General features: G+C 39.6%; 1 protein-coding gene across 2 annotated transcripts in view; it reads left to right on the top strand.

The window, feature by feature from the left end:
• TMEM135 (transmembrane protein 135) overlaps positions 1 to 15515 on the top strand; it is a 177261-nt gene that overhangs the window by 12612 nt on the left and 149134 nt on the right. For both annotated transcript variants that reach the window (XM_035329257.1, XM_035329249.1), the window contains exons 3-4: positions 3889 to 4016; positions 8455 to 8547. In XM_035329257.1, the coding sequence (XP_035185148.1) occupies positions 3889 to 4016; positions 8455 to 8547 (221 nt within the window). The remainder of the gene's footprint in view (positions 1 to 3888; positions 4017 to 8454; positions 8548 to 15515) is intronic.

The raw sequence follows: 15515 nt of genomic DNA, 5'->3' as shown, positions 1-15515 counted from the left end.
TGAATATTCTTTACCTGCAGAGAGCAAATCTGCTTAAAACGTTGGTAACAAGCATACTGGCTTACATGATAGGGTTTTAATGGTATATCAGATATATATCATGGCATCGGTTTTATTATGTCTTCTGTTTCCTTTTTATTTTTAATGGTTGATGTGCTGTATACATGGAAATGAGAAGTACAAGCCATGTTGTGTCTTTTATCTGAAATGGAAAGCAGCACGGTGATGTCTGTTAGCATCTGTAGAACTCTTCCACAGTTCCATATATTCCAACTCTTCCATATATTTTTTTATATTTTTATATTTTTTTTAAAAGGAAAAGTGATTCAGTACAGAGAAGGGTTATCTTGGTCGAATGTAAGTTCCATTGAAGGGTGGAGTTAGTAACAGGTTTTATCCTAGGTAGCTGAGTAGTGCTTCTAAATATCCTAAGGCCGGGTCATTGGGTACCTTGAAAATAAGACATTTTAAGAGTAACTTGGTGTTTTATGGACAGCCTGCGTAGGAGGTTGCAGCAGATCTGATATAGTCCTAGTAGTTGGTGTTACTCAAAGGAGATTCTGGAACATCTCTTTTCTGAGAGCATCATTCTTCCCTCTGATGCAGGTAGGGCCACATGGCTTTGGAGAAGTCACAAATAAGTGAAACCTGGGTGGTAACTGACTAGAATTTGGTGGAGCCTCCTCCTCCTGGCCGCAGGTGTAATTTTGGGCTTTTGGTGCCTTCTCATAGGCAGGAGAAACACAGTGGCTTCAGAGGGAGAGCCAGCACCAACAGTGGGTTGTACTTCGTGCAAGATTCTCCCATTGTCTCGTAGTGGTGTGGGGGGTGTGTTGGTTCTGTGCCCTGCATTGCAGCGAGTCCTCGGGGTTAGGAGCAGAGGTGAGGCAGCACAGGCTGCTGGAGGCAGAGGGGCAGCGGTGTGGTGTCTGGGTTTCGTGCAGTGGCAGACACTCGTGGCATTATCTAACGCAGCGTTGCTCCACTAATGTTGCGGACATGCTGTGCTATCTTACTAAAGCTGGAAATCTACAGTATTTTGTAAGTGCTGAAGAATGTTATTTTGCAAAGTTCTTGTTACTCCATCTCCAAAAGACGATAGTGAAACTGAGAAACTGTGGAGAGGGGTGAGAAGAGCAGTGGGAAGGTACGGAGCTGCTTTTGGCCTCCTGGATGCCTGGTAGTGCGGTATTTGGGACAGTGTTGGTGCAAATTGCGGTCCTTGTGGTGAACAAATCCCCAAATGAACTTTTACAGCTGTCAGCACTCAGGTCCTGATACAGACCACCCTTAGGTGCGTAAATGAAGGAGTCTGAGGATTCACGTGCTCCTTTTATGTAGAATCACAAAATGGTTTGGGCTGAAAGGGACCTCAAAGATTTCCTAGTTTCAACGCTCCTGCCATGGGCAGGGATGCCAGCCACTACAGCAAGTTGCCCAGCGCCTCATCCAACCAGGGCTTGAACACCTGGGGCATCCTCAGCTTCTCTGGGCAGCCTGTGCCAGGGCCTCACCACCCTCTGAATGAAGAATTTCTTAGTTATATCTAATCTAAATTGAATCTCTTTTAGTTTAAAGACTCATTAAAGTCCCTTGACCTATTGCTGTGTGCCCTTGTAAAGAGTCTCTCTCCATCGTTCTTATAAGCCATCTTTAAGTACTGAAAGGCTGCAGTGAGGTCTCCCTGGAAGGTGCTGGAGTGCCGAGACCACACTTGCCATGAGATGTGCATTTCCATGTGTCTGACTCTACGGGGAGTCTCATGTACCACAGGTCACTGGAGAGCTTTGTGCTACATCTGTTAGTGTACTCTGCATGGAGATTAATGCCAGGGAGATGGCTACGGGATGTTTTGTGCCCTCCTTTGCTGCTGGTATCTGCTTCTGCTGTCTGCTGCTACACCTTGAGCAGTGGGTTTGTTGTTAAGGATTTGGCCTGCATCACGGTGACCTCCCAGCTCACCTGTGTGGTGCCTCCAGATTTTGTTCCCTCTCAAGCTGCACTGCTTTCTTGTGTGTAGCTCTTCTATTTGTTCTGTACCGTGCTTCCTCAGACCTGTTTGTGTGTCGTTATTTCTGGTTCCTTTCTTTCACTTAGGAGTACAATAGTAAAGAGGACGGAAAGCAGCAACTTAAAACAGCATAAAACTCACTGGGGAAGCTACAGAAATAAACATTAACTTTGACGTTAATTTATAAGATACTGATCTTTTCTTCTTATGCTCCTGGTACTGTGAGGAAAGAAGACTTTACACCTCAGCTGTAAGAGCTATGTTCTTAAAAAAACAACAATGTTCTTCTGTTCCAAGTGTTCGCGACCTTTGTACAGTAGGCTAGAAATAGAGGAGGGAGCAACTAGTAATCTGCTGTTTAGACTGCATTAAGACTTTGCTTCAACAGAAAGATTATCTGGATTGCATTATTGCCTAATCCATTGTGGTTTAAGCAGTCGTGACACTTGATTAAGTATTGTGCAAATCTGTTTTGAGAAGTCTGTTCATGCATAGATTGCTCCACAATTCTTAGTTTAAACTTCATTTTGGATACTAATTTTGGCGGCACTCTCCTGCGGTTTGTTCTAGCAGAATCCTCATTCTATTTCTTTATCTAAAACGTCTTGCTCATCAGTTCAGGTGGACAGGTTTTGAGAAGAATGGTTCTCTCTATGTTAACTTTAAAGGAACTGAGCCTTTGAGAGGTGTTGCTGAGCCAACAGATCACCTATCGTCATGTTCATCGGCAGTTCAGAGAGAAGCGCTCTCTGTCTCCAACTTCTGTAATTCTTAGATTGCCTGAGAATTCCAGCTAGTCCCTGGGAAACCAGTGCAGATTAAGAAGATATTTATTGCTATTTAAAAATAAAAATCTACTTCACAGTGCACCCAAATTATAATTTCATGGAGTCATGGGAACGTGGAGGCCGGAGGTGCCCGTGGAGGCCGCGTGGTCCCATCCTCCTGCTCAAAGCAGGGCCGGCTGGATGAGCTTGCTAGGGGCATCTTCCAGGTTCAGCTTCAAGGACCTCCAGTGATGGAGAGTCTACAGCTGAAAGCCTGTTCAGATATTCAGCCATCCTCAAATGAGATTTTATTTCTTATGCCTAATGTGAGTTTTCCATATTTCAGGTTGTCTGTTGTCTCTTTTCCTAGCCCCACGCGCCCCTGAGAAGCCTTGCTCCTTGTTCTTGCAGTTGCACAATTTCGGTGGACAAGAAAGATTCCTGAGGACCTGTTGTGTTTCAGTCACTAATGGTTCTTTATAAAACATGGACTATAAATCAAACTGACCAAGAAGAGCTTTTATTTTTTAGATCCAGTCTGTTTTCTACAATAGGCAGTTTTTAGAGATAACATACTGTTTCTGTAAAATTTGTCAGGAATATGTTCTTCTGGCACACGGTGAAATCTTTTTGGGCAGACTTGCAGTTGGTTAATTGGAGTATAAAATCTTTAGTAATGCATAGTCACCTCACAGACACTGCATAGGGCCTGTATTTAGGTTACTTAGTGATGTCCTGACCTTTGGTAGGAGATAGCTGAATTGCCTGAAAGACAAAATTCTGTGAATTTATTGCATCTTAAAGTTCTGATGTCTGGCAGACAGCATTTCTGACTATTATGGCCAACGGTAACAAGGTAATAAAATTCCTCCTATGCTTTGCATTAAGGCTTGTTTGGTGTGTTTCCTGATATAAATATTGTAACATCTGGATCAAGTTCAAAGGAAGTGGCGTTGTTCATAGAACCAGCAAATTTAATAGGCTTTGATTTACTGCTTAAGTGGGCATATCTCATTTTCCTTTCTTGATTTTCTTTTTTTTTTTCTTTACGATGCAAGAAAGTCTCTGAATTAAAGTTTGTCCCCCTTTTTTTCTTCCCTCCTCCCTCAGATTGCAGCTATTCTCAGGAAAAGAAAACTTGACTATTATTTGCACAAGCTGCTACCTGAGATCTTGCAATCAACCTCCTTTCTGACAGCAAATGGGACCTTGTATATTGCTTGCTTTTGCATTCTAAGGTTGGTATACTGTCCTAAAGATTACATGTAATATGAAAGCCATTTTTATGAAGCTTTTAAATTTATCTAAAAACATGTCTTTTTTTTTTAATACACGTTTGTAGCGGGTAGGAGTAAGACAAGCAATAGCCGTGCTTTCTGGTTTTACCATTTGAATATGCATTTTTTTTCCCCTTCTTTTGTAAAGTCTTTTAAATCAGTAAATGAGACAATGTATTCATCTGGTTCCCTTTTCTCCTTGTTACTGATTCCAAATACATAGCTGCAGGAAATTCAAATATATACTAGGGAGTACTGGAGAAAGCCCGATCTTCCTTTCCTAGAAAGATTTGATGTAAATGGACATTTCAAACAAACAGTGGATAACATGCTTATCAGAGAAGTTATGCCTTCCAAATTAACTCATTTTCTTTGAAGGATAAATACATATCTGATCATGAGCTGGTTGATGCATGAATTCCCAAACGGCAAGATTACCAAGATTGCATGCTAGGACTCTTAAAGAAGAAAGATTCCCTACCTTCCAGCAGTTAGGAAGTCATTAACAAGCAGTTAAAATGCGTGAAACAAAAGAAGGAATAAATAATGTGTTTGCATAATAGGAAGGGGTTGCCAATAATGTTTCTGCTATATTCTTTGTCCTGCACAATCTGGAAAAAAGGATGAAGAATTGTGTAAGATTATTTGAGGCTATTTAGAATATGAAAGTCTAAAATTGGCTGTCTGCTATTTCAAAAAGATCTGTTGATTAAAGTGGCTTATGAAATTTGATAGAGGGAAAGTGCAAAGCAATCCATTAGAAGGAAAAGAGCTGTCCTAGCCTGGTCATGCAGTGATGAACTTTAAATTAGCTACTGTGTTAATCAGAAAGATGTTTGAGAGTCGTCAAGGGTAGGTTATTTGAACAAGTCACTTCAGTGAATATGGTCAAGGAGACAAGTGTTATGAAGAGAAACTAAGAATAAGCCAGCAAGCAGTATAAATACACAATATCTTTAAAAGCTGTGTACAGTATGCCTTTATTTATTTTTTAAGATCTAATTCTGAGCTCATAATGTTGATAAGTCCCTCACTTGGAGTGTACTGAATATAAACATTGTCTGGCAGCTTGAGCCATATAAGCTTCCTTCTCTAATCTGCTCTTGGATGGGTGACAGGATAGAGATGTGCATGTGAGACTTCTCTGCTTTTTTTAACCACTTGGTGCAAAAGTTTTTTCTGTTTGCATTTGTATGATTCTTTGAAATCATACTATATGATACAGGGGATTTTTAACTTCATTCAGTAGCCCCTGAGAGCAAAAATAATTGTATAATTTTCCAGCCCAGAATGCTGTTTGGTATTGTATGTTTTAATCCATCCAAGAAATGGCAGAACACCACAGATTTTTTGCTTAACTGCATCCTAAATATTTCTGAAGTCATGACCGTGCAAAAAGGTTGTCTGAGACTTTGGAGATCTAGAGGATCTAGATCTGATTCTAGATACCGCTAAGAGATTAAGCGTGATAAATTTGTGTAATCGGATGTGTGCTGCAATTTTGTATCCTTTTTGGTGGGAAAGCTTACTACACCTTTTTTTTCGATAATATCTTCTCAGTCCAAGTCCCTGTTTTTGTTCTATGAATGTCTAACCCGGCCATAGCTTTGGGTTGATACAGAATTTCCTGCAGACTTGGAATCCTCTGAGCAGGAGAGTTTCCAGAAAGCAGGAGGGGCAGTAACTCAGAAGCAAGGCTGTCCAGCAGTTGGCTCCTGGAATTCTAGAGCAAAGCAACAGATTGAAGGGTTTGTAGCTGGACATGTTAACTTGTATTTACCTGAACAACTCCTGGTTTGAGAAAGAGCTGCCTGTTTCCTTCTCTGTAACACCAAGGAGGAGATGTGTTGGCAGACATGTAGGGTCTCCTGGATAAAGTGCCCACTTGTTCATCCTTTCTCCTAAGTCCCAGTGAATCTTCAGTCACTGTCTAATTAATGCTGCGTTATGTAGAAAATACTTTTTTAGTCTTCCAGTAGCAATTAGAAGACCTAAATATGCAATGTAGTTGTTGGTGAAAAGTCGGACTTGTGCTAATATGTGTTTTTGATGCTATTCTAATATTTCCTTGCTTTCCACCAGGGAAAACCACCAAAATGGAAACAACTGCAATTACTTTCAAGGGTGCAATATTTTAGACAAGAAAATGCAAAACAAATGATTTCCTGAATGGTTTAATATTCTCTCCATTTCATAAGTGGCTAAAATTTCCAAAGCATCTAAGCCCCATTTCAGCAATGGCTTAGGCTCTAGATAGATGTTCTCATTCTAGAAGGCGTTACCAAGCTAAGTTAGCTGACTTTTCTTCTTTTTTTTTTTTTTTTTTTTTTTTTTTCCTGGACGTAAACCGGGGAATGTTGGCAGAGCAGAGGGGCTGGTGGTCTGTTATGGGCGTGTGACAGACCAGCTGGGGGTTGTAATCCCTTCTGCTGATGAGCTCCAGAAGCCTGCATCTGTCTAGGCTTCAGACGGAAGTGCTAGGCTCCTTGATGTTGTCGAGCATTATGTTGTGATTTTTAGGTTTTCAGTTTTATTAAATTAATGCAAAAACTCATGAAGACACGGTTCTGTTAGTCTGTCAATGAGATCCGTTCAGTTTGCCTACATACAGCTTGACTTTAGGTTGCTTAAGTCAATTCAACCTTACGAATCAACCAGCTTTTCAGCTTTGGATACAGTTGTACGGTGAGGAATTAGATGCGCAACTAAAAAGAGAATTCATTTTTCATTCCAGTATCTAACAGTAGACCATGTAAAAATAACCATGTAAATAACAAAAACTTGTTTCCATTTATTCCAGCAGAAGTTTAAATGTTTCACTTACTGGTCAGATGCTTTAATTTTCATTGACTCTTACTGTGCAAAATCTATGCTGTTGTTTCCTAAATCTTATCAAACTAAACACGTACCATTCATAGAGGAAGTGTAAACCATGCAGAAAGAACAAATTCCCATTTTTTTCCCACAGAAAAGACATTTGTTCTCTTAACAGGTGTGTCTGATAGGATGTGTTCATACTGAAGTTGTTTAAAATGGCCTCTCTGAAACCTCATACAGTAATTGCTTTCCAAGAGAGTCCTAATAATGAACTTTAGCTCCTGTGGCATTTGGCATTGTCATCCAGAGAAATTATCCTTTTGCAGCTGTGGGAATGAACAGTGTGTGTAATTGCCATTACATCACTTGTTGCTGATACACTGGCTCTCTTCTTCACTTAGGAACGTAAGCTGGCATTGCTCACTGGTAATGTTATTTTTGCAGCAGAAGTGTGAAGTGAGGCTAATCATGCCTTTTACAGCAAGAGTAAAAGTGCTCTAATCCACGTGGTATCAGTAATACTAGGCCATGCTTTTGTGTTGTCAACATGAAATTTCATCTAAGAAAATTTCTTTTTCCTACCTTGTGGTTGGCATTTTGTTTGTTGTATTTTATTCACTTAATTTCTAGAAGGGGCAGATTCCACCATAATGCTATATTTTCCTTAAACAATGGTGCTTATCAGCTGAGCAGCTCCAGTTTAATTGAAGTGTGTTTGTTAATGCTACCAAATTTCATGACTCCCTGCTATTGTTTGCTTCTGTGGTCAGCCTGAGTTAGTTTGAAGGTGCAGGTGTTCTCGGCACATCCAGTGTGGTTGAGGCCATTGTCCCCCAAAGACGTTTTGGTCTTCCTGTTCACACAGGGACCAAATACTTGCTTAGATGTCAGCATTTGTGTAACTTTTTTTCCCCCCAACTCTTCAAGTTGGAAGAATTTTGATACTTGACATTGTGTGGACTGTCAGAGAAACCCAGATCTAGTTGCAAAATGTGAGAGCTTTCCCACTGGACTTAACGCAACTGGGATTTTGCTGCTGGTTCTAGTTGTAATGTGCAGATTAATTCCCTGGCTTACCGTGAGTGAGTGATTTACTGTTTATAGCAATAGTTTCTCTGTCTTCAGACACGATGTATGCTAGAACAATTTGATTTGATTCCTGGCTCGCTGGATTACATTTCCACATTTCACAAGGCACATCTTCCTGAAGATGTATTCAGACAAGTAGCAGAGAAAAGAGCAATTATTACTTATTCACTGATCGTTTTTTTCTATAATGAGTGTCTGCAACTTTTCAGAAACATCTCTTGGAAGCACCACTTTCTTTAAAGCAATCCTTTAAATGAAATGGAAACATTAATAAAGTATTTCAGGTGTTAATGTTTATGTAACCCCTCTGAGAACAACTATCCAACTGTAAAAGTAAAATGATTAATATTTATTTGTAAGTGTTGATTAATATAAAGGGACAACATTCATTTTAATGGAATATGCGTAATTTTATGATAAAAGTAAAATACAGTGGTGGACATCAGTATTTTGTTTGCTCTGCGTGTAATACATGTACAAATTACATTTTCAGGAAACTACTTGGAAAATTCTACTTTTGGTCTCCTGGTTTTGGTGCTGCTTTACCGGCTTCTTACATGGCTATTCTCATTGAAAGGAAAAGCAGGTACAGTTTATCTTTATGGATCTTCTGTTTCATATAATAATATTTCTTGATTTTGTCACTTGACAACTTATTTCCCAGCGCTGGACGCGTACCTTGCTTGAAAAAGCGCCTTTTGCAACCTTAGAGTTAAGTATAGGAAGCTAAAGTGAAAAAACACGTTACCAATGATCATTTTTTTGTGTTGTTTTCCTTGTTTGTTATGTAATTGGGTTGCTTAGACTGCCTAATGAAGCTGGGTGGTTAGGATTGCCTAACTATTTTGTTTGTTTTGTTTTTAATCTTTTAAGACATTGTCTTAAGACAATTGTCTTAAGACAATGTCTTAAAAGACATTAATGTCTTTTAAGACATTAAAAGATTAAACGTTATAAGATATTATTTATAATGTTTGCAAAGTCGCTGCAAATGAAATTGTTAACGGAACTTGCTGATGACACAAGCTAACAATGTGACACTAGAGAAAGTAAAGGAATAATAGGAGGTCCTGGAAAACACTAACTTGAAGAGCTGACATAATCCAAGTTGGATGGGATGTAATGATACAGAAAGCGAAGCTTTTTGCTTACAAAATGGTGCTGAAGCTTGTTAGAAAACAACATCAAGCTTGGTACAAAAAGCAAGAGGCAGTGGGGTGGAAGCCCTGGGAGATCCATGGGTAGCTGAAAGCTGCCGTTTGTGATGCGACCAGGAAAAATGGCGGATGAAATCCAGGATTGTAAGGTTTTAATGGTTTTGAAATGCAGTTTATATTGATAGCTTGTATCAATAATGAAAACTATAATGCTTAATTATTTTAATGAGGAATGAGATGTTTTTGTCATCTAGTTAGTATGCTTTATTTAAAGTAGAGGAGGAGACAGGTGTAAAAGAAGGAATTATTCTTTAAAAGAAAGGGAGCTTCATCCCTAGAGATGATGCAAACACAGTTCTGATCACTACAGATGTGTGAAGCTTCTTCATGCAGTCATTTCAAAAGAATTGCAAATACATACGCTTTGTGTTGTCACCTGACTGTCAGGCCCCATTCCTAAACTTCAGTTGAGGAGGAAGCAAAGCCCAACCTGAGTTTGGTAAGATTACCAAAGTTCTATCCTTTGAAAATAATTCATTTTCCATTTGTTTTGGAATTTGAGGGATGTTCTTTTATACATAAGAACTTCTGGAAAAGTGGGAACAGTTGTAAGCCACATTTTTTAACGTAACAGTAGCAAAAAAACAAAACAAAACAACACATTAAAGTAATAAATTATTCTGTTTTATTTAGGAAATTAAGTTATCCCTTTATTTATTTACAAGTCCTTTCCAGCTGACTGGTTTTCATCCTACTGCAATTACTTCCAAAAAGGGCGGATGCATTTTGGTAGAACAACTTGCGTTTCTGTGGACTCCAGCATTGTGTTGACATCAGTGTTTCATTTCGCAGTGCAAGCAAATGCGTTTTCCTCTTTTGATTGGGGACACTTAACTTTTCCTACAGACCTGTTACAACGTGAAGACTTCATGTGTCAGGCTTCTATTCTTTCCAGATAACATTAGATAGACTGCCAGACTAATTTCTTCTAATTTATAAGTTTCCTGTAGCTTTCAGAGTATTAATCAGTCAAGAGCTGAAACCGCTTCTAAGTGCAAACCATACAGGGTTTTTCTGTAATAATGGAACAACTGTGAAAACTTTTGCACAACTAAAACTTCTTAAGTGTAGCAAAAAGAGTACATAAAGAAATGTGTCAAATGTCAGATTTTGAAAGTCTTAGTGGCAATGCAAGAAAACTTTGCCACATTAACAAGCACCGATTTAGCTTCTGAGATTTGGAAGAAATAAAACTTGAGGTACAGCTGTGTAAAAATGACAGAAGTGTGTACCTCGTGTATGTAATGCATAATGCTGAAATACTTAAATCTTGCATGTCATGAAGAATGAAAAGTTTGTGCCCTAATGTAACTTGTCTAAAAAGTTCACTTTGTATTGCATCGGATAAAATGTAAAAAGGAAACATTGGTATAGCACCGTAAGGCATGAAGTTGAACTTCAGTGAGCATTTTACACTCTGCTGATTAAGTCTTCATAAAGAGATTAAATTGCAAATATTTGTACACAGGAAACTGTGTTCTTATTCCTCCAGTGCTGATAATATTTAGAAAATATTTATTGCATCTTTAACATCAGTTTGGGAAAGAAGGATGTTCATATGTAGTTCTCAAGCAAGTAAGATGATTGTGCTGTTAAGCAGGAGTATGATTTCCACAGCACACTTAGCAGGCGTATTTCCACGACTGCTGTGTTGGGAGCTTGAAAATGTGCAGTCACTGTTATTAATGAAAAAATAGATAAATGAAATCAAGAGACAGTTGAAAGTTTAATTATTTTTAAGATAAAAAGATGTTTGGAATGTTATTGGATGCTAATCATGTAAACTGTGTGAAATGCTGGTGCTGACAGATGCAGTGAAATACGACTTTCTGATTCTAGATCTATTCATTTGTTAGCTTTTGTTACAGGCGAGATCAAATTTTAAGAGCCTTTTGTGGTCTCTTAGGAAACTGACTTCGGACATAGAGAGACAGCAGTGTTTTCAGTCATTTCCTGAGTAGCTTTCAACAGAGCGTATTGAGAAGTCAAGGAGGTGGGAAAAAGTCCTGATTTTAGTTCATAAATATCTCCAGCCCTTTAAATTGCAACTAGCAGCTGGCAGCACCATCAGACTTAATCACTTAATCTCTTCCCAAGTGGAGACCCTATTTTAAGTGCCTCACTGGCATGTGCTTGCACAGCATCCCTGTCAGTCCTCAACTTGGAACAGCATGCTTGTAAATCACATTTTCCTGAGTGTTACTGTACATGTGTGCCTGCCTTGTACATTTAAAAATTCTTGTGGAAGAATGGGAAAAAGAGCTGGGCAGCTAGTCTTACAGGGACCAGCACTGCAATCATTAAGGGGAGTGGGTTTTCTAAGGTGTTGGAGGTGTGGCTTGATTACAGTTTGCATCTGTGTAATGAGTAACTTAAATTTGCATGGCAGTGGCAAAGGAAAAGGGAGGTGGGATTGAGCAGAAATGTCAAATGTTCTCAGAAAATTATCTACATTATATTATACCGCTACTTTCCTATAAAGATACAAATTGCACCTTAGTTTGTCCACGTGGATTCTATTTTGTGACTATAAAGCACAGTTATTCTGTGTATGAAAGGTAGTTTATAAGGATCTGTGGAAAGGCCGAGGAATAAAAACACTTGTAAACTTCCCTGTGTGCTTGGGATCAGCATGTATGAATGTTCTGTGGTTTTACTAGAGAAGAACACGTCACAGTATGATTGATTAATGTTTGGGTAGGAATGATTTCTTGGATCATAATTGAATGTAGATGCATAAACAGGGATATTTGAGTTTGTGATGTGCTGATTCACATTCTGCCCCTTTAGTGCTCTGACCCTGCGGGAGTAACTTGGAGTTTTTGCCTTTTTATGGTGCTCTGAAGCTGCGTGGGTTGCCTGTTAGGGTTAGGAGCAAGCATCCTCACTGACCAATACAGAATTTAGAAGTTGAAGTCTGATGTATATTAACTACATAGCTGGTATACATCTGATGTTCTGAGAAGTACCAAGAGGGCACAGCGTTAGATATCATTAATACTGACGTTATTAGCGTTAGTCCTACCGTGTTATTTCTTTTCATTTGTGGCTCTGACAGAGATGTTAAAAATGAGAAATGAAACAAAACCTTGTAGGTGTTACTTGTTATGTTAAGTTTCTTCACATGCATAGAAAAGCTTCTTATATGTAAGGAAAGTATTCTTTTTTCCTGGAGAAATGTAGAGTTCATCAGAACATACAGTTTTCTAATTCCTTTTGATTATTTAGCAGTGGCTTCAAGGTTTTAATTACTCTTCAGGTATATGTTATCATAATAACAATGGTTATTAGTGGTTATTAATGCGAAATACAATTTCTTTTTAGTATTAACAGTATTAGTAATATTAATAATGGTTGTTATTAGAATAAGTACCTCCTAACAGGTGCACTTGCACAAGTATATTTAAAATAACGTCGTTTTCCTTGCAGGTTCACTTTTTTAATATCTTGTCCGATGTATCTGCAGTTCTTTTGTCACAACTTATTTTTATAGTATTGGATGCTAAAAGGTCTGTTAGTGACTTCATTTGGGTCACATTCATTTCATGAAGCTTCCTTAGGAAATCCCTGCATTCATTTTACTGACCTCTGTATGGAGTTGTCTTACCAGTGCGCTCCCTGCAGGGGTTGTTTCAAGCTCTTGATAAGAAGCAATTCTACTTGATGATAACTTTTGTAAAATGCTTATTTTGCTAATGCCTTTTGGCTTTTGTTTGGAATTCTAAGTTACTCTCCTATAGCATCTAATAGATGAAAATGACTACGAAGAAGACGAGCATGTAGCAGAGGAGGCAGCGCGTGGCTTGCGCTGAGCGGCATCGCGTTGCCCTGCGCTGGGAGCGCCGGGGCTGTTAGCAGGCGAGGCAGTAATTGAATATACTCGTTAAAATTGCCGTGAATGAAGCTGCTGAAATGTGATATGAGGCTTGGCTGCAGCCAGTGTATTGCTGGAAATGGGACTGGATGGGTTGTACCTTTCGGATTTCTAAGACAAAGAAGTCTGCTAGTTCAGTGAGCAGCCAGGATTTAAGACATCTGCGATTAATTATTGTCAAAGAAAGGCATGATGCTCTCTCAAGTGTTCTGTAAACCTGTTAATGCTTCAAATCCATTTAAGTTATATTTTCCTGTTAGCTAAGTGGCAAATTTCAGTTTGTTGGACTCTTGTTTAAAAAATAAAGTATTAATGAGTTTCAATAGCTATTTATAAAGCTTTAACAAGGGACACAGCTACAATTTTAATGAAATTAATTGTCTCGCTGCCTGGCTAACATTTTTTTTTTTTCCATTTCTGCACTTGGTAAGCAATTAAGAAAACCCCCTACAGCCCGCTGCAAGCTCCGGGGCAGCTCTGAAGGGACCCTTCTGGGATTGCCCCCGCACCCCGTTGGCCGAATGAATGTTTACGTACTGGCTGTTAACATTATAGCGGCGCCTGTCTCGTCGCTACAGTTGAGACTGTGTCACTGATGGTATTATAAAACCTTAGATTTAGGGCTTTTATAATTTGGTTGTAAAATCTTGCTCTAGGCTACTATTGGCAGTACGTTTTAGTAGAAAACTTTGGATGTTTTTTCATAAAGTTCAGTATACTAGACTTTGAGAAAAGTATTTAAAGCATCTGTGTTTATAATGTGATATAGCCCAACAGTGCACATTTACAGAGAATGTCTATGTACGTATAATCGTGTTCTTGGAAACAAAAATATTACCATATATTGCTTAAAAAGTGTCAGAAACATTTCTAGAAGTACAATGTGGAATTCTTGGACTTGTATCTTCACCTGATAGCACACTCACTCAGCTGGTGTTTGGGGCTGTTCCCTTGCCATGAATGCCTTTAGTCTAAATACATTGCAAAGGCAGAATGTGACGGCGTAGTAATGGCGATTGGTATTCTATATGCTGTAAATAAATACAGCGCTTCTGTGGTTTTCATGGAATTCTCCAGTCAAATACAAGTTTGTTGGTATATTTTTGGATAGTGGTATAGTATATTTAGACTTGAGATGACGATTTCCTTTCTCACAATGTTTTATGGTTATCCAGTTGGATGTATTTTAAGGAAGCCTGTAAATTTCCAGTATGAGGGGAAAAGTGGGCAAAACACGCAAGCAAAATCTTTTAACACAGCAACTGTTTTTACAAGCGTTAGTCTTACTTGCTACAGGTAAGAAACCGAGACAGCAAGCTACACTGTGGGATGCTGTTTCACCTGTTTTGTGTGGTGAGAAAACCTCAAGTTTGGATCACTTACATGAGTATTCTGTGCTGTGGTCTGGTAAGCAGAGCTAGCAGGGAAACAAATTATTTTGGAGTTTTTTTCCCATGGAAAGATTATTACTCTAAAATGTGGAACCAAGCTGTAGAAGTGAAGTTAACAGGAATGCTTCTTGCTTCTAAACCAAAATATTCTAAAATCTATTGCACTTCAGCAACTTCTTTGGTGACAGCCAACAACTGAGAGATCTGCCTTTTTATAGGAACAGCTTGTAAACATTTGAATGTGTTTTGCTGCGTGCCTTAAGGATTGCTACTGCTATAGTTATCAGAGGGAGGGAAAACACTGATTTTTTTTTTTCCCCAAGGCTGTCTGGGAGTGCAGGAGTTGAGCTGGAAGATGCTGTGATTGTGGGAACGCAGTCAGTGGTGGGTGGCTCAGGACTGGCAGCTCCTGGGGGTGTTTTTTGAGGAAAGTAGCGTTTCTTGCTGACTTTTGATACTTTTCTGTAGCTTACCTTCAGTGAATCATGGAAGTGCTAAGATTTGAAGGGATTCCTTCTTGAGATCCTGAATCCAGCCACCAGCTCAGGCAGGGTCAGCTGCAGCTGCTTGGACAGGACCATGCCCAGCTGGGGTTTGCACATCTCCACAGATAAAGGCTTGGGACGAGCTGTTAGAACAGAATAGTTCAGTTGGAAGGGACGTCCAGAGATCAAGTCCAACCACCTGACCCCTTCAGGGCTAACCAAAAGCTAAGGTACATTCCTGAGGGCACTGTCCAAATACCTCCTGAACACTGACAGGCATTGGGCACCAACCACCTCACTAGGCAGCCTGTCCCAGCATCTGACCACCCTAACAGCACAGGAATTTTCCCTCCTGCCCAGGCTGACCCTCCCCCGGTTCAGCTCTGTGCCCATGTGTCCGGCCATCGGTCCCAGGGAGCAGAGAGTGGCACCTCCCTCAGCGCTTCCCTCCTCAGGGCTGTAGGGTGCAGTGAGGCCCTCTCCAGACTGGGCACCCCAAGGCTCCTTGGCCTCTCCTCACAGCACATGCCTTCCTGCCCTTTTACCAGCTTTGTTGCCCTCCTCTGGAGGCTTTCAAGGACCTTAAC

Source organism: Oxyura jamaicensis, chromosome 1 (genome assembly GCF_011077185.1).
Source record: "Oxyura jamaicensis isolate SHBP4307 breed ruddy duck chromosome 1, BPBGC_Ojam_1.0, whole genome shotgun sequence".
Taxonomy (NCBI): Eukaryota; Metazoa; Chordata; class Aves; order Anseriformes; family Anatidae; genus Oxyura; species Oxyura jamaicensis.
Note: the sequence above shows the minus strand (reverse complement) of the source record. Positions and strands in the feature narration are given on the sequence as shown.